A 25,419-nucleotide genomic window follows, 5' to 3' on the forward strand; every position below is an offset into this window, starting at 1 on the left:
CGTATTCGCTGGTTACAGCGCGCGTGACGGTGACAAATTCTTTTATTATTTTTTTCTGGGTTGCTTTTTTGGTATTATTTTGCAGAAATAGTTGGGATGATATGGTAAAAAAAAAAAAAGAGGCATTAAATTAAAGGAAGAGGAGAGGGGGGTGGGGGAGAGAGGAATCGTAAAAAAGGAAAGTTTGGATTGTGCGGCCTGGATGGGATTGGGAGATGGGGAGGATAGGGCTCCCATGGAATTTTGCCAGTTTGCCATGAGAACAATATTATAGCTTTGCTTGTCGAAGGGAAATTCTCTCGACTAGTGGGTCCCACCCTGTGACTTGCTTTACAAATACTGAAGCCATTTATCTTATGACGTGTAATTTTTTAATTTTCAAGTTTTTTTCACTTTCAACCATTTTGGGGATGCGTCTGTCTGGGAGCAGGTAAAAAAGGTCGGAGACGAACGAGCAGTTGGTCGAGCTGGTAAGTTGGCTCGCCCCCCGTAAGGATGAGAACCTTTGTTTGATTCCCGGGAAGCGCTTTCGTTGGGAGAGGGACAACCCCCCCTGTTGGCAGGGCGGCATTCCGAACCCTCGAATCCGGACTAGTTGATCGTTTAGCGGGTACATCCGTCCATGAACCGGGGCCCAGAAAAAGCACGGTTGGATACCGGGTGGTTTTCCACCAAAGAAAAAAAAGTCGGAGGAGACACTCTTTGACTTGAAGGTCTTTTCGGGTATTTTGGATTGGTCGCAACATATTTAGAATCCTTTAGAATTTGTCGTTTTATTTCCTAAAAATAAAAATATATAAATATTACTTTGAGAAATGAGAAGGTGGTCTTACCGAGTAGCCGACTGGACAAAGTCCGTCAAACTTGGGGATTCAAAGTTCAAAACTCGCGTGCTGTGACGAGACCCAGACTTCATTTCTTCATTTTTGTAAAATTACCCATGATAACCAATCTTCTTCTCTTTTTTTTTTATTTTATTTTTTATTATCAGAAAGGAATATTTGTTTTTTAATAATGACGACATTTGTTCTTAATTTGACTCAAATTAAACATTTTATAAAGATTTCGTAAGTTCATACATGCGTGTATGATCATGTTTTGATAGCTCCCATCTGAGTTTCAGACCATAAATAAAGTTGATCATAATATTTTTTGCTTTTCTTGCTATCTACATTGGTAAGCCTGTAATAACCATAATTTGTCTGTTTCCTTTCTGTTTGTTTAACTTTCCTGATCATTATATAGGCCAGCATGTACTGCTATTATGTGAACTTTTATTTGTCTTTTAATATAAGACCTATTTAACTAATTTGATTAGATTAAGAGAGTTAGTAAGGTAAGTTATTTAGATAAAAATATAACCGTTTTTCATTTTTTTAAAACACTATATCATCTTTCTTAATATTTTTCCTCTTCTTCCTTCTACGTAATTATGGTTTAGGGAGTATCTATAAAGATAATTTAGAAAAATTGATAATTATGAGAAATGGATCTTATATTTAAGACCAAAATTAACTCAATAATTAGGTTTATATATTAAGGATTGAAGAAGTATATTTTATCTTTTTATCAATAAAAATGGGGAAATCACAATAAAGACCCTCGAATTGGCAAAATCACTCTATAGTCACCTGAATATGCAAATTACCATGAGGGACCCGGTCTCAAATTGTAATTATGAAATCATGGCAAATTACCAAAATATCCCTCTTTAATTTTTTTTTTTTAAAGAAAGCCACTGCCTCACCGGAATCCGGCCTCCGGCGCCGGAGCTCCGACGACCGCTTCCTGCCACTGTCGGCTGCCGGACGCCGGGGTCCGGCCGCCGGAGCTCCCGGCGACGGCGGCCGTTCCGGCGGCCTTCCTTTGTTTTTTTTTTTTGCAACTGTTTTTTTAAATAGTGGGGGAAGTTGAGGTTGGGGGATTTGATCCCCCAACCTAATGCTTCCCAAAACAAGGAATGACCATTGAGCCAACAAATTTTTATTAACATTATGATGCAAAAAATATAAGTTAACTCATTTACTCTTGTTCCAGGTGATAACAACAATACATTTGGAAATAACAAGTTCTGATTGTAAAATACACGTCTGGAATAAAAATTTAACAATATGTTTTTTTTATAACAATAAATTTTGTTGCAGGCAATAACAACAATACATTTAAAAATAACAAGTTCTGATTATAAAATAACAAGTTTGGGATTAAAATTTAACAACACATTTTTTTTATAACAATACGCTTTGTTTCAAGTGATAACAACAATACATTTAAAAATAACAAGTTCTGATTATAAGATAATAAGTCTGGGATTAAAAATTTAACAACATGTTTTTTTTATAACAACACACTTTGTTTCAAGTGATAACAACAATACATTTGGAAATAACAAGTTCTGATTATAAAATAACAAGTCTGGAATTAAAATTCAACAGCACCTTTTTTTATAACAATTAATTATTTTATACTTTTGGAAAATAAATTATTTATAACTTATAAAAAGCACTTGTAATCTATTTTATTTGCTAAAAAAATAATTTTTATCTCCAATTTATAATCAGAACTTGAAGTATAATTTTTATAGATTAAAATACTTTTTTATTGTTCAAATTTATAAATAAAATTTAGGGAAAATGGCAACACACTTTTTTATTTTTTTTAAAATTTTTAATCTATATATCTATACAACTTATTATAAATCAAACTACTTCTTATAATTATAAATAGTACAATTTATTGTGGATTAAAAATACTTTTTGACTGCTTAAATTTATAAATGAAATTTATCTCTAATTTATAATTAAAATACTATTTTATTCTTTAAATATAAAAATATTTTTAATATTAAAGAATGAAATAATATAAAATTTATACTATGATTAATAGATTAAAAATGCCTTATTATAAATACTTTATAATTTATAAGAAGTAGTTTGATTTATAATGAGTTGTATAGATATACAGATTAAAAAATATTTTTTAGAGAAATAATATATTAAAATATTTTTTATAAGTTATAAATAATTTATTTTTTAAAAGTATAAAATAATTAATTGTTATAAAAAAACGTGTTGTTAAATTTTAATCTCAGACTTATTATCTTATAATCAAAACTTTTTATTTTTAAATGTATTGTTGTTATCACTTGAAACAAAGCGTATTGTTATAAAAAAAACGTGTTGTTAAATTTTAATCCCAAACTTGTTATTTTATAATCAGAACTTGTTATTTTTAAATGTATTGTTGTTATTACCTGCAACAAAATTTATTGTTATAAAAAAAACATATTGTTAAATTTTTATTCCAAACGTGTTATTTTACAATCAGAACTTGTTATTTCCAAATGTATTGTTGTTATCACCTGGAACAAGAGTAAATGAGTTAACTTATATTTTTTTTTGCATCATAATGTTAACAAAAATTTGTTGGCTCAATGGTCATTCCTTACTTTGGGAAGCATTAGGTTGGGGGATCAATCCCCCCAACCTCAACTTCCCCCACTATTTAAAAAAATAGTTGCAAAAAAAAAAACAAAGGAAGGTCGCCGGAAGCAGCTGCTAGCGCCGGAGCTCCGACGGTTTTCAACAGTGGCCGGAAGCGGCCGCCGGAGCTCCGGCGCCGGTGGCCGGATTCCGGTGAGGCAGTGGCTTTCTTTAAAAAAAAAAAAAAATTAAAGAGGGGTATTTTGGTAATTTGGCTATGATTTCATAATTACAATTTGAGACCGGGTCCCTCATGGTAATTTGGCATATTCAGGTGACCATAGAGTGATTTTGCTAATTCGAGGGTCTTTATTTGTGATTCTCCCATAAAAAATTCCTGATCATTAACAGACAAATGTAATATAATATGGTTTTGGCAGTTTTATTTTTCTAAAGATTAGCTTCATTGTTAGGAGCATCCGAGGGTAGATGGTGCATAGATATCTACACGTGTCATTAGGGATCTTGTGTGAGAGATAGTGAAAGTGGGTGTATAATACAATATGGCGTCTCTTTCCCCTTTTTCTAATTCTATTTATAAGTTATATTTAACATATTTTATTACAATTAAGAAAAAAACATAAAATTCATTTAACCTTGCTTTAAAACTTAACAAATGTTCAGTGTCTTCATGTTTATACATGCACTTTTTGAGAAAGTAACAATCTATTATGCATAATAGTGTTTGCAAAATTTTTTTACACATTTGTGATTTATAAATGTGGCCAATGATGAGAATATTTTCTCCCTACCTTATAAATTGATTAAGAGAGTGTGTGTACACGATGTACTCCTCCGATCCTAAATATAAAACCCTTATACACACTAGTATAAGGGTTTTATATTTAAGACCGGATGAATATATGATTGAGATTAATTATGAGCTGTAAATGGATGATTGAGATAAACATATTTGAATCCCTTTAATTGAGGCTTATTCAATGGGAGATGAGTTTTTTTTTTTCCCACACCGGAAATGAGGGATGAGTTATTAGATATTGCGATTTAATAGTGTTGAAGAGTAATTACAAATTTAATTTACAAATAAATAAATGCAGATTTTAATCTTAACTCCTCCTTCAATACCATTAGATTCACAATTTAATAGCTAATATCCCACAATTTAGCCTCAATTAAGGGGATTCAAATATGAGATTGACTCCTATCGAATTGAAATATATTTAAAGATATATATCTTTTTCGCAACATTCCAAAAACTTTCTAAAACAACCTTAAAAACTTTTTCTTTAATACAGTTTCATGAAAACGTCTTTAGAATAACTAACTTTTTTTATACTACCTCCGGTCTTAATTATAAGAGCTAGTCGACTAATTTGAAAAAATTAAGGAAAGAAGTTGAGTTAATTATTTGTAACAAATAAGTATTATCTTTCCTAAAATATCCTTACTAATTAAGTGTATTGGTTAGAACTACCATTGTTAGAAAGATTATTTCGGGAAAAAATGTATAAATACGAGAAACAAAATAAAATGGGGTCTTATATTTAAGACCAAAATAAAATCAAATAAGATTTTATATTAAGAACATGAGGCAGTATAATTATATATGTGTGTGTGTTCTATCTTCTCACCGCATGAATAAGCTGATAATAAACAATAGGATTTCAATTATTACTTTGCCAATTATGGAGCACCAAGGGCTATTACGAGTCAGAAATTCAGGATTATGATTTATTTATTTATATTTAGTTTCCATTGTGCCAGAATAGTTTTTATTGACTTGATTCTCATTTATAATTCGGGTCAGAATTCAGGGAGACAATTACGATATCATTGGTCCAAATTTAATTAATTAAATATTATAAATTCAAAACTTATAATTGTGTTATGCATGGTTGTCACGTTGAGGAGACACGCAAGGTGGAATGCCTAACATGAGTTGGATTGCAACATAATTTATCATTATTAATGTTAATAATGTGCTTTTTTGGGGCTATGATCTCTTGGACATGATATTTATTCCTTTTTTTTATTTACCAGCAGTTTTTTTAAATAAATAAATTAAATTATCATGGGAGAAAGACACAAAATACCCCAAATCTAAAATACGAGTTCAAAATCCGGACATCAGATAAATATTATAAAGTCTCTAAAGAGAATAAGTTAGATTAAATTTTGTAGCCCAATCACTACTACTCCTCCTCCTTCGATTCTTAATATAAAACGTAATTATAGAGTTGATATGAGTCATATATATAAAATCTAATTCATATGTATTAATTTTTTTCAAATTAATTAATATTTTATCAACAATAATCAAATATGAGAGGGAGGAAAGGAATTAAAAAAGATACTTAGAGTGTTTTAGAAGAAACATATTATGTTAAGAAATTTAACTAATATCTTTAATTTAATTAAATTACTTAATTGTGTCTTATATTAAGGACTAGATGAGATGAGTAATATTTTTCAATACAAAAACAAATTGTTTTGTGAAATTAGTTGTCATTAATTTCTTCCCTTATGAATACAATTATATGATATTATAATCCCTAAATAAAGGATATATATATATTAATACAAAAAATTTGCCAACATTTTAATATAAACACGCATGATATCAACAAGTGCACTCTCTCTCATTCCATTTTCTTAATTTTTTTTTTTTTGAGACATGCCGCCCATACACTTTATTTTCTTTCAATCATTATGAGTATTTATAACTTTTTCGTCATGTAATACTAGCTTTGTTCCTTAATATAAGAGTTAATTGATTAATTTAAATATATTAAAAAAAATTAGTTAAGTTAGTTATTTGTAACAAATAGGTATTGTTTTTCCTAAAATATCCTTACTAATTAAGTATATTGGCTAGAATTACCATTATAATAAGAACTATCTTAAAAAAATAAATATAAGAGACAAACTAAATTAGAGTCTTATATTTAAAATAAAAATAAAAATAAAATGATGTTTTATATTAAGAATGGAAGGTAGTATATACATGCAAAAACACAATGTGTGCAAATGGGATTAAAAGAAGATAAAATTTTTCAGTATAATTTTTTAATTGCCATCTTTAATAGCACATACGTCAAACCATGTGCTGGCATATCATTATAAGATTATTTTAAGACGCATCATTGAACTTATTGTCCAAGAAAAAGCATCATTGCATTTTTTTTTTAGGGTTTCCTTTTTTAAATTTAGGTTAGGATCCAAAAAGGTTCCTGATTCCTAATATTAGTCTTCTTTTTTTTTAAAAAAAAATTGATTTCTATGGCTTTGGCTTAAATCCATCGATCCCTTTGGTAAATTGAGCAATTGACAGCGTCATTGGAATTTTAGGTGGCTCAACGCAACACGTTAAAGTGGTTTATTTCCTATGATTATGTTTGCATCAATCAGTTATTTTTTTACTGGTAATATTATTTTTCTTCAATTATTAACTATATTTATATTATTTTCCCGTCCCCAATGGAGAGAGGATATTATTGTAAAACTAAAACGGTACAAACATCATCTAACCATTACAGGCTCAATATAATGAAGCTCACACAGATAATTCAAACTCATAATTTCATAATTGAAAAAAAAAAGATAAAAATGTTTAGTGTCATTTGAGTCACAAAACTATAAATAATACCCAAAGCACGTACAATAATACAAATGCAGACTCATCTATGGTTTAAAACAATAACAAGCCATTTCACATGGATTTATATTGGTTAACGATCTGACTGGTCCGATCATTCAGTTTAGTGTGATTTCAATAACACTTTTTTAAGCTATTTGACTTCAGACTAAATGATTTTCTTAAAAAGAACTGTCCTTTATAAGGGGATTAAAAGTTTAGTTGGAGGAAGTATGGTATAAATCAGGTCCTTATTGGATCTCAGCTTGGCATCATTCTGTGTTAAAACGCCTTTTTAAATTTTTTTAATTGATATTCAACCATTTAGATATTATAATATTTTAATCTTTTTAATCTCCAAATTCTTTAAATTCCTCTAATTTATTACAATATTGAGCCCTTGGATTATAACTGAGTTGTAACTCGTAAAACATAAAAGCATCACATTAAATAGTTCAAAATTTAAAAATAAGTTGTACTTGGTGTTTGGATTGGCTGGTTATGAGTCATGCTAGCTTAACCGGTGGTTTTCTTGTAAAACAAAAAAGTGCATGTTTGGAGCCACGTTTAAGTGGCTTTTAAGTAACATTTGGCTTTTAATATATTTGAATGTGTTTGCAAGAGCTTAAAAAATTAAGAGCTTATGCTAAAATTATATAATTAAGCCAAAAGCTAAAAATTGCAGCTTTAGAGTTGGAAAAGTGGAGAGAGAAAAACAAAATGTGGGTTCCATTTTTTGTACTCAAATAAATTTATTTTTACTTAATCATAATCCAAACAACTTTTTATTAATTTTACTTTTATAAACTAACTTTTTTAACTCCAATCCAAACACAATTCATTTTATTCAATTTAACTTTTATTTAATCTTATTTTTCTAAAAATCATATTAGATATAAGTTGTTTTTTTCACTGTCAATTTAAATGGGCCCTAACTCGATTGTTGTTAGTGCCAGATACCCCTGTGGATTTGTCCCCAAAAATATATCAGACTATAATAAAATCAAAATCACATAAATTAAATAATTAATTTATATCTATATTTTGCCGAATTAATTTATACACACATCCATACACACTTATATAGAAAGAGAAACACACCAAACAAAAAACATCATATGGGGATTTTATTAACATTTTTTTTTTGACATACGGAATATACTAAAGATTCAATCTTATTTTTTGTCTATTATCAAGAAACGTTCTATGGAAGTGAAACCAAACAGGGTCTTATAGTTAGTATGGATTTACAGGGTGGTTTGGTGTCGGATATTGGAGCGGATTGCTTTTATAAAAAGAGAGATGCTTTGCTTCACAAACCAATAATGGAATTAGTGCCTTCAAAGTAATCACAAATATACTTATAACACATATTGTACACTTGTCAATTAAACTCACATTCTTGCCCCACTTTTTTTTTTGACCAGCATTCTTGCCCCACTTTTAATTTTTTTTTAATATTGTTTCATCTTATCAAATATACAAAAGAACTAACAAGCCAGTATAGTTTGGGTGATATGTTTCATCTTTCCCCTTCTTGGAGCTCGCATCTACAGTATCATCATCTTTTCTTGGTTCGCAACCTTCGTCCTACCTATGCTGCTAGAGGTTTTTCTTTTTTTTAAAATAAAAATATATTTTTATTAAAGACAACAGCATTATATTGTAGTATTTTTTTGGTATAACTCAAAGCAACCTCAAACTACTTTGTACTTAAAACTAATCTTTGTTGGGTTGGAAGAGTTCAGATTAAAACCTTTCTAACAAATACGCTTTTCAGAATTCAAATTTGTACTCTCTTCTTTATGAGATGAAATTATTTACTATCTCAATTAACAGCTTGTTGGTCATATTACAGTTTTTTTTTTGGATCCGTCAGTGTGTTGACTGTTTTGATTGGGCCATCTATTTGGATTGTTGCAATAGGGGCCTTGGCATTTGTTATGTTATGCCTTGTTAGCTTTTCTATTAGCGGCCCTTGTGTGTGCTAATATCTCATGTAAGCTTATTTTTATAATTAATATAAGACTTATTTAACTAATTTAATTAAATTAAAAATATTAGATAAGTTAGTTTATTATAAAAATATGATATATTTTTAAAATACTATAATTATCTTTCTAATATCCTCCCTCATTCTCCTACTTGATTATGATTGATGAAGTATTTATAGGAATAATTTAGAAAAAATTATAAATATGAGAAATGGGTCTTACATTTTGTATCAAAATTAACTTAACAATTCATTCCTATATTAAAAATTAGAGGAGTATATTATAAATGGTTATATTATCAAAAAGATACCCGGGAAAATAAAAACTATTCCCCCTAATCCTAAGTATAGAACTTGATTAATTAATTTATAAATATTAAAAAAATTAGTTAATTTGTTTTTTTGTAATAAATATGTGTCAGACTATCAGCTTTCCTACAATATCATATTTAATTATTACTCTCATCAATAAAAACCCTCTTAATACATCTAATCAAAAAGAATATTTTGAAAAAAATTTATAAATTTAAAAGACAAAATATGAATATTAAGATGTTTTGCCAACGTATATCAAACATATATTTTTTTTTGCCAACGTATATCAAACATATTCTATCGATAGACACATATATAATAAAGAAAATGTCACCGTTTATTGAAAGTATGGTGTGGCTGACTCATGCCCCCATGATAATAGTTGGAAAGTTTATAAAAGGTAAAGCATACAACTAATAATAAATTTCATTATCTTTTTGTCTCACTATTCATATGTAAGGGTGTAATGCTGGTCCGCCTAATGCCAATTATATCATATGAGCAATACTAATAGTATTTTTTCCCTAATTATACATGTTGAGTGAGTTTAAAGAAGTAGTTTACAATAAAGTAGGAGTGTAGATACCAGACTAGATCAAGTTAGGTATCAACTACAAATCTAGTTTAAATAAGATTTCAAACCAAAAGAGATAGCTTATGGTGTGGTTTAGTTTAGTTCCAACCCAAAGTTAGGTTGGACCAGGCTTAGACCAATCGAGGTAGGTAGTCCAAGACCTCACTATTTTTTGTTTTTTGTTGTTGCTTTTTTTCCCCTTTTTGTGAGAGGCAAACTTTTAACTTGATAAAGACAATTATGTCAATAAAAAATACTTATAATTATATAAAACTTATAGCAAAGCATTAAAATTTAATTATAAGGTCATAGGAACCCCTAACAACGTTTAATAACAATAAAAATCAACATCCAATTTACAAAATACAAAAAATGTTTGGATTGGACCAGCCCATGTAGTCTGGTCAATTCGTTTAGAAACCGGTTTAACTCAACCAACCAGTTTAATTCGGTCCGGTATGATTTTATCGAACAGCTTGTATGGACCAAACCGAACCATTTTGAGTTGGAGTGGGTTTGAATGGTTGACCAGATTTTTACGCACTCCTACAATGAAGAGGTGACTTTTTAAGATTGTCATATTTTCAAGACAGAAGTGCACCTTTAACCTTTTACTCTTCCAGTCCTTAATATAATACCTATTTAACTAATTTGATTAGATTAAAAAAGTTAGGTAAGTTAGTTAATTCTAAGAAATGTGACACGTTTTTCCTGAAATACTATAATCATCTTTCTTAATAACTCATCTTCCTTTTCTACTTGATTATAGTTGAAGGAGTATCCATAGGGGTAATTTAGAGAAAATTAATAATATGAGAAATATGTCTTATATTTAGAACCAAGACCAACTCAATAATTGGGTCATATATTAAGGACCGAAGAGTAATATTATACAAAGTTTTAGTGTTTTTTTAATTTTATAGAGCATCTTCTTAATTTCCAAAACCGAACATCATTTATCTCAAATGATATTTTTTATAATGATTATTATTATTTTAAAAACTAAATATGTCAACATTTTAAAATGTTTTGTTAACATTTAAAATTTCAATGTTAGCGTTTCTTGTTAAAGTCAAAGGGTTGAAAAACGCACTTTATAATACTAAGGGACCAACATGAAACATTGTGGGAAGTTAAAAACTAAAGAGACACTAGCCTAAAAGGAAGAATGGAGAGAGACGAGAGACGAGCGAGGAGATAGAGGGGGGAGTGATGGCGATGAGGGCGGCGGCAGAGAGAGGGACAAAGGTGTGGAGATTAATACCCCTTTGACGTTCGTGTTCGAAGGGACAGCTGGGGAGAAGGATATGGAGAAACCATATCACAAGGCTAACTCGTGGGCAAGCCGCAGGTCTTCCCCTGTGACTTATAAAGACAAACTCTTGTCGTTGGGGTGCTCAGGCTACCTGATGAAACATGGTCAGGAAGAGGACATTGCAAATGGATGGAAGACCTTCTTTGCCAAAAAGAACGCCGACGAAGGGGAGGCTAGAGAGAGAGAGGGGTCGGATGAGGAGGATATTGGTAGAACGAACGGGAGTGGTAAATACCCTGTTATGAAGGTATTAGCAGAGCAATATTCAGCATGGTGTCAGCCTTGGATGAATTCACTCATTATTAAATTGTTGGGTGTTGATGTGCCGAAATATATTCTGATTGACAGAGTAAGAAGGATGTGGAAGCCTCAACAACCAATAAAAGTTACACCGTTAAATAATGGCTACTACATAGTGTCATTCACCAATAGAGAGGATTGAGACTATCCATATCAGGAAGGGCCATGGATGATGGACGACCACTACTTATTAATTCAGCGTTGGAGACCCAACTTCAACCCATGGAAGGCAGACACACAGAGACGGATAGCAGCTTGGGTCTGATTCCAGATTTGCCTGTAGAATTTTACAATGTCGAGTCTCTATGGATGATTGGGAACATGATAGGAAAGACTCTCAAGGTAGACAGATCTACGTTGATTTATGATAAGGGTGGCTTCGCACGGATATGTGTAGAGATTGATTTACAACAGCCTCTATTACCGGCGTTCACAACATGGGGAGAAGATAGACAGATAGCATATGAAGGTTTGCATCAAGTATGCTTTGAATGTGGCATGTATGGCCATATTAAGGAAAATTGCTCGACTCGGATAAAGCTCGGTGAAGTAGAAGTGGAGAAGAATATAAAGGATAAAGAATTGATGATAGTAAAGATGACTGCTCCGCCGTCTCAAACTCAGAGTCCTATCCCTTCCAAGATTCCGACTGCCAGAGCTACGTCACCAAACAACAAATCGCATCTGGGACCACAAATGTTGATCAGGCGAGATTTCCGCAGGGTAGTTATGGAGGAGGATATGAAGGGAGGAGATAAAGGGAAGATACCGAAAAAGCAGCAAGGGATATCAAGGAGGGCTGATGAAAAGGAAATAAAGAGGTCAACAGGGTCAAAAAAGGATAGGAAGGAGATTCGGGAAGGGTCAGAATCTAATTATAATAATAGGAATTTTGGAAAGGAAATAAACAAAGAAGGCATGTGGGTCACCGTGGGCTCAGAGAGAAAGATGTGGATAAGCTCGTGCTGCGTGGGAAAGAGAACAGGCCCAGTAATAAAGTGAAGTTTAAGAGGAAGGAAAATATTAATAAAGGGAATAGATCTACTTTAGGTCCCAATTCCTTTTCAATCCTTCAAGTGGATACAACAGACAACCCACTGCACAAGCACGAACACAACAGTGTAACCAACATGGGCGACGATGAGAAAGCAACATGCATGCACCCGGACGTCGGGGGTGGGTATGGAAAGCTGAATGAGGAAAGTCCAACCGGGGCACGTGAGCATAGCAAGAATCATCTACAAACAGGAAACGGTATTTCTAATGAAGCTGAGTTGGGTTTGAAAATTATGGATGATGTCCAGATGAGGGACAATAAAGACTCGTCAATCTCAGTCATTGTTTCCCTATGAATTTCATGATATGGAATTCAAGAGGTACCGGCTCGAAGTCCTTTCCAAGCATGGTACAAGAGATTAGAAAATATTATAATCTGAATTTTCTTGCATTACTTGAGACAAGGTTGAACAGACAGAAGACAGAAAATAGAATCTCTCGCCTTGGATTTCAGGATTTCACTTTTATTGACACTGAGGGTTTTAGTGGAGGTATTTGGTGTCTATGGAACGCCGGCTTTAGAGGGGTAGAAGTTTTAGAACGACATCGCCAATTCATCCACCTGGCTGTTGAAAATAATAAACGAGAACACTGGGCCATGACCATTGTGTATGCTAGTCCCAACGTCACGGCTCGCAGAGTGTTACGGCAAGAACTTTCACGTTTGAGGCTGAATACTCAGGGTCCTTGGGTGATTGGAGGTGACTTTAATGCTACACTTCTTGATTCAGAACGTCAGTCTGGTGCTACTTTTCGCTTGACTGCTGACCGAGACTTCTGCGAGTGGTTCGAAATAATGGATATCCGGAACCTTGACTTTGTAGGACCTAAATTTACTTGGCGGCGGGGGAATTTGGAAGCAATCCTGGACCGTGTGTTTGCTAATGAAGCTTGGGAGCACCTCTTTCCTAATGCCACGGTAACTCATCTCCCTTTCTTTAAATCTGATCATCGACCTATTTTGCTCCGACTTGATAGTCATGATGAGGCTATGAAGCCACAAAGGCCTTTTCATTTTATTGCGTATTGGGTCTTACATGAAGATTTTGAGGATTTTGTGAAAAGGGAGTGGAATGAATCTATTGATTGGAATACCAATATTGCTCAATTCACTGCGGCTTGCTGTCACTGGAACAAATCTACTTTCGGTCATATTGAGGGCCGAAAACGCAAGTTGTTACGACGACTATATGGCATTAACCGAGCCATTGAGAGGGGTGTAAGGGCTGAGACCTTTGAAGAGTTGCAATCAGAACTATGGAAGGAATTGGAAGGTGCCCTTGTTCAAGAATCACTATTATGGGCTCAAAAAGCTAGAATTAATTGGAGTATATATGGAGACCGTAATTCTCGATTCTTTCATTCGTGTGCAAATGGGAGAAGGAAGTCTAACAGAATTGATGCAATCTGTTTGGAGGATGGGAGGTGGAGCTATGATTATGAAGAAATAAAATGCCAAGCAACGTCCTTTTTTGCCTCGTTGTTCACCGAAGACTCTTACATGAGGAGTAAGTTGAGATGCAAAGTCACTTACCCCTTACTTGATGACATCCACATTCAAAGTTGTGCCCGTGAGGTTGGTGAAAGTGAAATAAAGGCTGCAATTTTTAGCATGGGTTCGCTAAAGTCGCCGGTCCCGATGGTTTTAATGCTCTTTTCTACCAAAATCAATGGAATAATATAGGAAACTCTATTGTGCGATTTGTCAGATTTCTTTTTGCCAATGCTTCTGCAATCAAAGACGTGAACGGTACGCTCATTGTTCTTATTCCAAAAAAAGAGCCTCTGGAGACTTTTAAGGATCTTAGGCCTATTAGCCTTTGCAACGTCATTTATAAGGCTGTTACAAAGATTATTGCAAATAGAATAAAGAGTTTTTTGTCACATTATTTCCTCCAACCAATGTGGCTTTGTACCTGGACGCCATAGCTCATATAACATCATAGTAGCACAAGAGGTGGTTCATTCTATGCGAACTATGAAAGGGAAGAAAGGCTTCATGGCAATCAAAATTGATCTTGAAAAGGCTTATGATAGGGTTAATTGGAACTTTTTAAATGAGTGTTTAAAAGAATTAAAGCTGCCGCTGGAATTTATTGAGATAATCATGAGCTGTGTCAATTCAGCTAGTCTACAACTTCTGTGGAATGGCAGCAAGGTGGATCATTTCTAATCTTCTAGAGGAGTGAGGCAAGCAGATCCAATGTCACTTTATTTATTTGTCATTTGTATGGAGAGATTGGCTCATTTGATCCAGGAACATATGGAAGCAGGACATTGGAAACCAATAACGCTAACAAAGCATGGACCCCGCTCTCACATTTATTTTTCGCTGATGATATTATTTTATTAGCAGATGCTACGGTGGGTCAAGCTGAGTTAATCAAACGGTGCTTAGATATCTTTTGTGAAAATTCAGGTCTGAAGGTTAACACTCAAAAGACTCGGGTCCTCTTCTCCTCGAACATGAATCATAATAGGTGTAGCGAGATAAGCTCTCTGTTGGAGTTCACACGAACAGTAGACTTGGGAAAATATCTTGGTGTACCCCTCTTGCATAAATGTGTCGATGAGGATTCATTTCAAGGTACTGTTGAGAAAGTCAAAACCTGACTAGCACAATGGAAGGTGAACGCGCTATCGCTGGCAGGAAGGGCGACTCTGATTTCATCAGTCACTTCAGCGATCCCAGGACATGTTATGCAAATGGCGCTACTCCCCTCGTCTTCGCAAGAGGCCTTGGATCGAAATAATAGGCGCTTCTTGTGGGGGAGTTCTGACACTCACAATAAGATTCCTCTGGTAGCATGGGACACGGTCTGCTTGGAGAAACGACGCGGTGGTCTCGGGCTGAAGCACGCAAAATACCAAAACCAGTCACTTTTGATGAAAATGGGCTAGTAGATGGTTAAACGTCGAGACGCGTTATGGGTCAGGGTTATGAGAGACAAATATAGATGTGGTAATGACATTCTTCCAAAGGTTGACCCTGCAAGATGTGGCTCTACTGTCTGGTCTGGGATTAAAAAAACGTGGGAAAGAGTTAAGAGTGGTATTGAGCTTAATGAGGAAGGAACCACTGCCAAATGGAGATGGGAAAGAGATGGTAAGTTTTCTGTTAGATCAGTGTACATGAAATTGTCTCAAGAACATATTGAACCTAATTCATCGTGGGAGAGACTGTGGAGGTTACGGGTTCCGCAACGATACAAAACCTTCCTTTGGCTTGCTTCTCGTAGGAGTCTCCTAACGAATGCTGCTCGGAAATATGGAGGGCTAACTGAGAATGGAAGTTGCTCGGTTTGTGATAGAGAGGTAGAAGATATTATTCATGTTCTTCGAGAATGTAGACAAACAAAGCTTCTCTGGCGCCGTCTGGTGCACCCTTCACACTGGAGGAGATTTTGTTCTCTGGGCTTCTATGACTGGTTGTGGTGGAATCTAAGGCAGAGGTCTACGAATGGAGAAGGCTGGAACGCGCAGTTCGCGATAATCATCCGGTGGTTATGGCGTAGACGAAACCTCTTCATCTTTGAAGGGAAAAGAGTCGACAATGAGACAGTGATAAGTAACTCTAAAGCACAGCTATACAGTATCCGACATGCTCAGCGAAGTCTCACAGGATCCACCATTTCAGGAGCTCCTCGCTACATGACGGCAGAATGTTGGCAAGCCCCTCGAGAAGGTTGGGTAAAAGTAAACATAGATGGAGCATACTCCTATTCATCTCATGCAATTGCTTGTGGGGGCCTTATACGGAATGCTACAGGGGACTTCCTAAAAGGATTCATTTACAGATTTGATGAAGGAGACGAACTGACGGCTGAGATCTGGGGATGTCTCCATGGGCTCAAGATGGCGTGCGACGCGGGATACAAGAAGGTTATTTTGGAATCTGACTCAGCAAATGCCATCGAATTGCTGTCAAATCAACCCGATGAGAGTCACCATGAGTATAAGATTATCAGTGAGGCTCACCAGTTATGCAGGCGGGATTGGAAGGTTAAACTCCTACATGTTCATCGACGTGGAAATGCGGCTGCAGATTACCTAGCAAAAATGGGTCTTGGAGGGATGCATGGATTCAACGTGGTTGATTGTATTCCCGACGACTTGGCTACCATCATGAGACAAGATGCTGCCACGGCAGTAGACAATAGGCTTAGTTGAGGTTCTTTTGTTATCAAAATAAAGAGACACTAGCCTATTTCAAAAATTGATTATTACTTATATAGGACGAGGAAGAGGAAGGGAGAAAGGAGAGGATAAGAAGGGGAAGAGAGAGACTAGAGGGGAGAGGATAGCAAAAAAAGAGGAAGAAATCAGACGAATGAAGAGAGAACAGAATTTAGAGAAAGAGAAACTCAATAATATGTTTATTCAAATCATAAGGTATGCAAAGCAAATAACTTGAAGTGCTATTTATATATCTCAGGATAACCCAAGATTTTAATGATAAAAAGCTCTACAATCTTAAATTTGAATGCAAATAACAAGTAAAAGATCACAATCAAATTAAAATTAAAGCTAAATATTTCCTAATAATGATAAATATCCTAAATGTCTGAAAATCCTAATCAACCATGATTCCATATTCCATCATTAGGTTTTTTTGTTCTTCATTTTTGCTTGCAAACATGCACTTTTTTTTTTTGAAGGTGATTCTAATCCTATCGGTTAAGCACTATAACTAAATTTCATAACATGCCTGGTATATGGATTTTCACAATTTTTGTCCAAGCGAATTAATCAATGAAAAATCACACTATAAAACAAAATCAAAGCAAAAATGGAATGTCATATGAGATTAAATAGTTCCAATCCTATGAAAAACGGAATGTTGAAATAAACAATGATTCTAATGTAACAAGATTAGAAAACTTGCAAGTTCCAACAAACATTTCATATTTTCAAATATAGATATAGCCACTGGACAAACTCAATTGATAAGAAGAAGATGAGGTGAATAAAAGTTAAGGATTCAAGCTTTTTGATGTAATTATAATATATATGAGATATAAATAGTATGGATATACCAATAAATAAATATAATAAAATTAATAGGAAATTGCATAATTCACAAGTGATGAACCATGGGTAAAGAATATGTGTAGTTTTAAATCGAACATCTTAAGAAATATTGTAAGAAGAGTAACTTAATGAAGGTATCAAGAACTTTTTAATTCAATAGCATTCCACATCTCTCATGGGGGATTTTCGTTTCTTTACTCTAAAGTGACAAAAATGAGATAGATAGATGAGTGTGTGGATCTTTTTCCTTATGAGAAGTGTTAAAATTGTTTTCTTTTTTTAAAGGAAGGCTATAGTTACAGGAATCATGAAATCTTCTAAATGAAGGGGCCATTAAAATTGGGAAGGTGAAAGGCAGCCATCAAACGTGCTTTCATAACATCACTGTGCAAATCAATTTGATAGGGAGATTAGCCCAGTGATTCTCTACTTACCGGATTAAAGCCAATAATTCAGCAATTGTCATTTGTCACTTCAATTCTGTAACCACATGTGGCATCATTCTTATTTATGAATTTAATAGGACATGGCACATACTTTTAATATTCCATCATTTCATGTGCATATCATCTTTCAACTAAATTGGGCTCCAATATTCAGTCCCAAAAATAATACTAAACTGGGCCACGTTCTATGAACTGCACCCAACTACTACTTCTTGTAATTTATCTAAGTAAATTAGTTCATTTCTCGTTTATATTCTAATCGGATAATTTCAAGATCCATTTATTTCTGTCTTTGTTCTAAGTATAATATATGGTTTGGAGAGTTTTTCGTATTTTATTTCAAGTACAGAATAACTTACTCATTCTAATATATTGATATTGAATTTTTTTATAAGATCATGTATTCTTCTATTGAATACAATTTTACTCAGCCACTAAATATGAATACGTCTCTCGGTAGTAATTCCAGTATTGGTTTGCCATATTATAAGAAAATAACATCTTCTATAGAACCCAAGCTGGTTAATCTGTTGAATTAGATTTTTCAATTTCATTACCGTTGTTTATCCGTAAATACTTTTTTTTTTTTGGGTAGATTCCTAATACTAGCTCCAATCCTTCATATAGGACCTTGTTGGACTTTTATTTTAATTCTAAATATAAGAATCCAATCTATTTTGTCTCTAATATTCATGTTTTTTTTTCCAAGATAATCATGCTAACAATGATAGTTCTAACCAATACACTCAATTAACAAGGATATTTTAAGAAAGACAACACTTATTTATGATAAATAACTAACTTAACTTTTTTCTTAATCTTCTCAAATTAGCTAACTAGCTCTTATAATTAGGACCGGAGGTAGTACTTGTTTTAATACAGACGTTGCATGTATTCGCTCATAAACATCTCCATGGGCCTCTACTCTATTACAGTGAACCCCAGACCCGGCCCAATACCCCAGTGGGAACACAGAAAGACTTGGGCTAATTTCATCTTTTCTTAGAGCGTTCATAACTCTATCATACGATCAAGTTTTTTTTCCCTTTACACTAAAGATGGCCCAAGATATTATTATATGACAAGTACAACATAATATAACTATGGTACATATCAATTGAATTCCTAAACTACACATCAAAAAGAACTTCTGGCCTTCTGAGTCTGTGTCTCATCCACACTGTCACTGCCTCTATGAACAATGGCAGAGGAGACAACATTTTCGGGTGTTCAAAACAAAGCAGATTATAGTTTCATGTTCAACATCGTCAACATATCTGCCTTTACGTCTTTGAAAGATCTGAAAATTTACAGAGAAAAAAATAATCGTTAACGTCTATCTAGAACAACCGCATCAGCAAAAGAATACACAACCCTCACAAGTTACAGCCTAGACACTAGAAAAATGAATCCCCTGCAGTTAAATAGTCGTGACTTAATAAAGAACAATATAAATGTGGTTGTGCATTGCATAATCCATATTATAAGTTCCACTCTTCCTCTGCTTTCTCTTTTACCTCTCCCCAAATGCATTATATGCAGGCAAATTGTCAAGTTAGAGGATCCAAAAACACTAGTGTCCTACGGATTGACAATATACTTACCACAAATTACCCAAGAAAATATAAACTAATTCTCTGTTTTCGAAGTTTCGATTCCCCATCACCAACATAATCCAGGAAGGTATTTCTTCCACTTTCTTGTTCACCTTTAATGTTTCAGCTCTTCAAAATTTCAAGAAGTTTTGTTCCCCACATTAACAATTTACTGCTAAAATCAAATATATTTACTTCTAAAATCTCTCCCTCTCCCACACACACACTGTGTACCTGCAATTCTAGTTTCTTGATGCAGCTAGTAAAATGCCATCATGTTTGCTGGTATTGTAACCTAGCGTTCTCTCAGTACCCTGGACAATGTCCTTAGGCATTTTACACGAACGTTGCCTTAAATGATCCTTTGAATCACTTCGACCATCTGCCAGTGGGTTCACATACAGTCCTACCCCATGATGGCGAAATTTGTTATCTTTTAGAGTGAACATTTCAACACCACCTTCTTTGTCAGCCATATCATGCACGGCATCTGGTGATAATTTGTTTCTTGAATAGAGCCTTGGGGTAGAACACCGTCCTTCTGTCTTCTTCCAGAATTTGGAACTCAGAAATTCAGAACCAGGTAGCTTGCAGCACATATCTTCTGCAGCATCAGTCTTGCTAAGCCTGCCACGTGATACTGCCAAATCATGTGATATCTCATCCAGAGCCGTCTCTAGGCCACGTACACGTGTCTCCAGAGAGTTCATCCCACTTTGGGAGCTTCCAATGAATCGCTGTTTTCAAGAGGGAGAGACATAAGTCTTGAATGTTGCGTAAGAACAAATACTGTAGCCACAAGAATTGCCAATGATGCTTTGCATGCAAGAAAAAGTTTGTTTTAGACAGTGTTCATCGAAAAATACACAGGAAAATTTTTAGGAATCAGCACAAGACCTAAATACATGTTGAGCCTTTTTGACAAACCCAGAGGAATGAGCTGACACAGAAAGTAACAGCACTGACCTAGATAGGTGCTATAATGGGGACAGGGTTATCAGAAGAGGTTTTGAGTAGCTTTTTCAGAAACATGCATATCCAGCCATTGTAATGTACCTGGACGAGATTTAATAGATTGGATTGCTGGTTTTCAATTTGATTAAGCTGTTCACGGATCAAAGATAGAGTCTCAACATCTTGCGGGTTCTCACAAGCTTCATTTACATTATTGTCCAACATGAATTGTGAGTGAGGGATGTCGTCTTCACAACATGGAACCACGCGAAACCCTGATCTTAAACCACCAGATTTATGCACTTTCTCATCAGATTTCTTGCTAAAGAGGGCGCGCCTGGCTTCTGTTCTTGGATTCTCACAGTTCTGACTCAGGCATGGTTTAGAAACTTCTAAACCACACCTTTTAATGTCATCTTCCCTCTTCATATTCAATGGGAAGGAATTTGAATCTGGAGTTTCGAATTTCCTATCAAACAATTCATGGTCCAGCTCACGTGATATCACCGAATTTAGCTTCTTGTCCTTGCTCTTTCTAAAGCTCTTTCTTTTGGCCGTTGATACAAATGAAACCTCACATGGAAGGGGCTTGTTGGTGGAGATTATTTTCCTTGGTTGAGCAGATTTCAGGCTGCTATCCACTGAACTTTTAACGGAACGCTGCTCCTTACCATAATCTGGACCTATGAATAAAGCCAACAACGGAAAACAGGAATTAGACTGCTTCTCGCATGGTCTGCATTAAACAAGAGGTGCAGGAATTAAGATGAAAAAGAGCTTAACTTCAAATTCTACGCTTGATGATAATATTTTTCATAATTCAATTATCGTTTAATAACAAAATGGATCGAATAAAAGACGGCGGTGATGGAAAAGAAGCTAAAGAAAATAAAATTGAAGTTGAAAAAACTGTTTTAGTGTGATTTTTTCCTTTACATTCTTACCACTTCTTGTTAAAACAATTTCCACAGATTAAGTTATTCTTACTTCTACTGTTCTAATTTATCCGTCCCCTTTTAACGCTTCCACTCATGACTGCCAACTTGGAACAGAAAAAATCTGAATCACAGATGATTTATAATGTCTAAGTCCCAGTAACCGTGTGACATGGAGGTTAACCAGCAGAAAAAGAAAAGAAGATGAAATGAGATTATCTGAACAGTTTAAATGAAGAAGAGCAAATCAATTAGCATGATCATTTTCTGAATATTAAAGCCTTACCATCTGAGTAACGTGCAGGTGTTGCAGGAGCAGAATCATCCTTGGTTGAATCTGTTACCTCCTTCCACATCTCCATGGCACGATTCATAGTGTCCCGAACTACCTTGATCTGTTACAACATTTCGGTCCCGATCAAGACACTTGAAAAAACTTCAACGGAAATCGATCAATCTCCCATGTACCTTTTCGTTTTTTTGGGAGAAGGAGGGGCTCAAGAAATTTAGTTGCTACAAAAGTTAAAAATCCCCTCCTTACATTTATTTAGCCTCAAAACGAGTAGGCAACGAAGCGATTTAGTATAGATTCTCTACCTACACTATTTTCTAGGTAATATGAGTTAGTCACAAGGTTTTATTCATCAATAAGAAAAAACGAAGTTCAATACCTTATCAAACCTTCGGTTCTGTAACGAACTCATACACAATTCCTTATGCTGAGATGCCAGATCCCTCTCCACAAGAGCAACCTTACCCAACGCCTCCGCCGCTGCCTTCCTGACCGTCCAATCCTCATTGCTCAGAAACTCAACAAGGCACGGCACCAGCCAATTCAACACTACGTGGTTCGACGCGCCACCAACACCAACAACACTCCCTATCAGCACCAACAACGCCGCCTTCGCTTTGCACACCTCATTCTTCAGCAACTTCCCCAGCCTAGGCAGAGCACTCTTTTTCAGCGCCTCAACGTCAGGTTCCGGCGCCGACTCAATCGCTGCCGCAAGGCACAGCGCCGCGCCCATCTGCGAGTTGGCGTCCTGCTCCTGCGTGAGAGTCTCCATGAACGGCTTCAAAAACCCCGTCAAGAACGGCGGTTTGGTGATCCGAGACGACATTGCAGCAATAGCATCGACGCAGGCAGATCGAACAGCGGAGTCAGGGTCACGGAGGCGACGGAGGACGGTGGAGATCATCTTAGAAAGAAATGGAGACAGGGCGTCGCCGTGGAAGTGAGAGAGAACGGTCAACAGATGAACGCATTGCTTCCGAACCAGCGATTTGGACGAGGAATCAGTGTTATGAATGCAGGAGAGGAACGTCGAGAAGGTGTCATGGCTCAAGGTGCAAGCAATGGACTCGAGCTCTGCGACGGCGACGGAGAGAGTATCTCGGTCGGAGAGTTTGTTGAGGCAAGCTATGACCCGCTTCTTAAGATTAAGAGTCGACCCAGCAGTGGAAGCGGGTTGGGGTGAACTCAACGAGAATCGTTTGGCGGGAACTACTGCCATGGTGGGAAGCGAGGCAGCGACTTGGCATTCGTTCTCGAAACTCTTCGGTGGGGATCGTTTTTAGGCCGTTTCTACGGATTGTGATAGTTAGTGATTTTGGCGGCATTGAAGCATGGTGAGGTGTTAATAATGTGTAAGGCGGGTGGTTGTTCAGTGTCCTTTATAGAGCATCATTATCATGAGAGCAAGCGGCGCGGTGCGTATTTTTCCGCGAGATGCGATAAAATTTATAATACCACCTCTATTTTTTAATATAAAAATTAATTAATTAATTTGAATATATTAAACAATTATTTAAATTAGTTATTTGTAATAAGTATCTATTATTTTTTTAAAAAATATTCTTACTAATTAAATATATTTGTTAAAACTACTATTATTACAAGGACTGTATTAAAAAAAATAAATAAATATGAGAGATAAAATGAAGTGAGATATCATATTTAGAACTAAAACAAAAGTCAAACAATTTCGTATATTAAAAACCAGAAGTAGTATTAATATGTTCATGTCTTGTTTGGTAATAGTGATGTCAGTTTATATCTAGTATAATAATAAAATAGAAATGGATAGACTAACGAGCTATTTGCTAAAATGATAAGCGATTTCATCTTATAGAAAAAAGATAAGTTTGAATTTCGAAAAACATATTTATTAGAATAGCTTATATTTAAATTTTGAGAAATGCACTTATCAGGATGCTCCAATCTAAAACGCTCCCGACCTTATGTGAATTAGGGTGTATTTAGATAAAAACTAAATTATAATTTTAAAAGTGATTTTATAATATACGAAGTTAATATACGAGAAGAATTTTATCTCGATTAATATAAAACTATTTTTTTAAAAAAATTTTGTTTTACCCAAACACTCTTTTTAGTCTCAGTTGCCTAAAGTGATTGGGAAATATCCTAAATTCAAAAAAAAAAAAAACTCAAAAGCCCGTCTCCATTTAGTTAAATGTTTAAGAAACTCTCCCAATGTAATAAAATAAATAAAGACTCCCAAATTATTCTTTGAAGAATTTGAAATAAGGAGAGAAGAAAGGGGATTATTTGCCATTTGTATAATTCTATTTACTACCATCATCATTTGTTCAAAATTATTAATTGAAATTATCACTACTATATTAATCGCCTTGTAATTTAATACTGTGAAAGTTTTTTTAATAAAAAGAAAGTCGTAGATTTAATTCTCCTTATAATTTCAAACTATGAGGAGCCATCTCTTTACGGTCACACTTGTTTCCAGTAGTTTTCATGCCAACTATTCATCATGTTCCGTTTAATATGAGAGAAAGAAATGGGAAGAAAAATTTTAATAAACTTAATTTAAAAAATTAAAAAGATGGGGTTAAAAAATTTTAATTAATTTTTATTATTCTTTTATGTTACTTTTTCTCTTTATTAAAATTTTAAAACCTGCTTTTTTAATTTTTTAAATAAAATTTATTAAAATTTTCCTTTCTCTTCTCTCCTTTCCACCCTCGTACCAAACAGTATCTTAGTATCATTACACATCGATCTTAACATTTTTTATCTCTAATAATCCAACTTATGCTTTGTTGTCCCTTTATTTTAGACTTTATGTATGGCGAACTGATTTGAAAAGTCTACCAATATTCACAAAAATGCCGTCAATCATATTTTCAAAATCTTATCATCTATAACCCACCTGAAAAAAAAAAACAGCCTAAATTAGCTATTTTGAATTAATCAGCCCAGCATTAACCCTTTTTTTTTTTTTTTTAGAAAAGGGGGAAATTATGCTCGTGTTAAAAATGAGAAAACATACAGGGTTAAAGAGTTACAATAATAAAAGGCAAAAACAGGAATTAAATATAGGTGAGAATAAAAGAAAGCTAACAGAAGTAAAAATAACACTAAATAAACTTGGGACCTGTGACAAATAGTTTTATGTAATTTTTTTTTTTAATATCATGTTAACATTTTTGCATGGGGGAAGTCGTTGTAGTTTGCACTGTGTCCTTTAAGTCTTAAATCAACTTTTTTTAAAAATTAGAAGCAATACTGGGAAAATTTGAAGTATATATGAGACTCTGTCCAAGCATCCCAACCGATGGAGTTTGATTGATGAAGTAGGTTGGCATCAAATCAAAATACTAACTCCTGTTTTTAATACTACCTCCAGTTCAATTATAATAACTAATTAACTAATTTAAGGAGATTAAAAAAGTAAGTTGAGTTAGTTATTTGTCCTAAATAGGTATTGTCTTTCCTAAAATATCCTTACTAATCAAGTGCATTGGCTAGAACTACCATTGTTAGAAAAATTATTTTGAAAAATATATATA

General features: G+C 34.3%; 1 protein-coding gene across 1 annotated transcript; it reads right to left on the reverse strand.

Annotated features, from left to right (window-relative positions):
- Window positions 1-19,109: 19,109 nt before the first annotated feature.
- On the reverse strand, window positions 19,110-23,130 carry LOC114757045 (TORTIFOLIA1-like protein 4). The gene is made up of 5 exons (XM_028946041.1): window positions 22,263-23,130; window positions 21,878-21,986; window positions 20,759-21,339; window positions 19,937-20,439; window positions 19,110-19,407 (listed from the first exon to the last, which is right to left on the reverse strand). Exons 1-4 carry the CDS (start codon window positions 23,103-23,105, stop codon window positions 19,945-19,947), a joined length of 2,028 nt encoding a protein of 675 aa, XP_028801874.1. The 5' UTR covers window positions 23,106-23,130; the 3' UTR covers window positions 19,110-19,407; window positions 19,937-19,944.
- Window positions 23,131-25,419: the final 2,289 nt, after the last annotated feature.

The sequence above is a fragment of the Neltuma alba genome, unplaced genomic scaffold (genome assembly GCF_004799145.2).
Source record: "Neltuma alba isolate B1F8T4 unplaced genomic scaffold, ASM479914v2 tig00010560_pilon, whole genome shotgun sequence".
Taxonomy (NCBI): Eukaryota; Viridiplantae; Streptophyta; class Magnoliopsida; order Fabales; family Fabaceae; genus Neltuma; species Neltuma alba.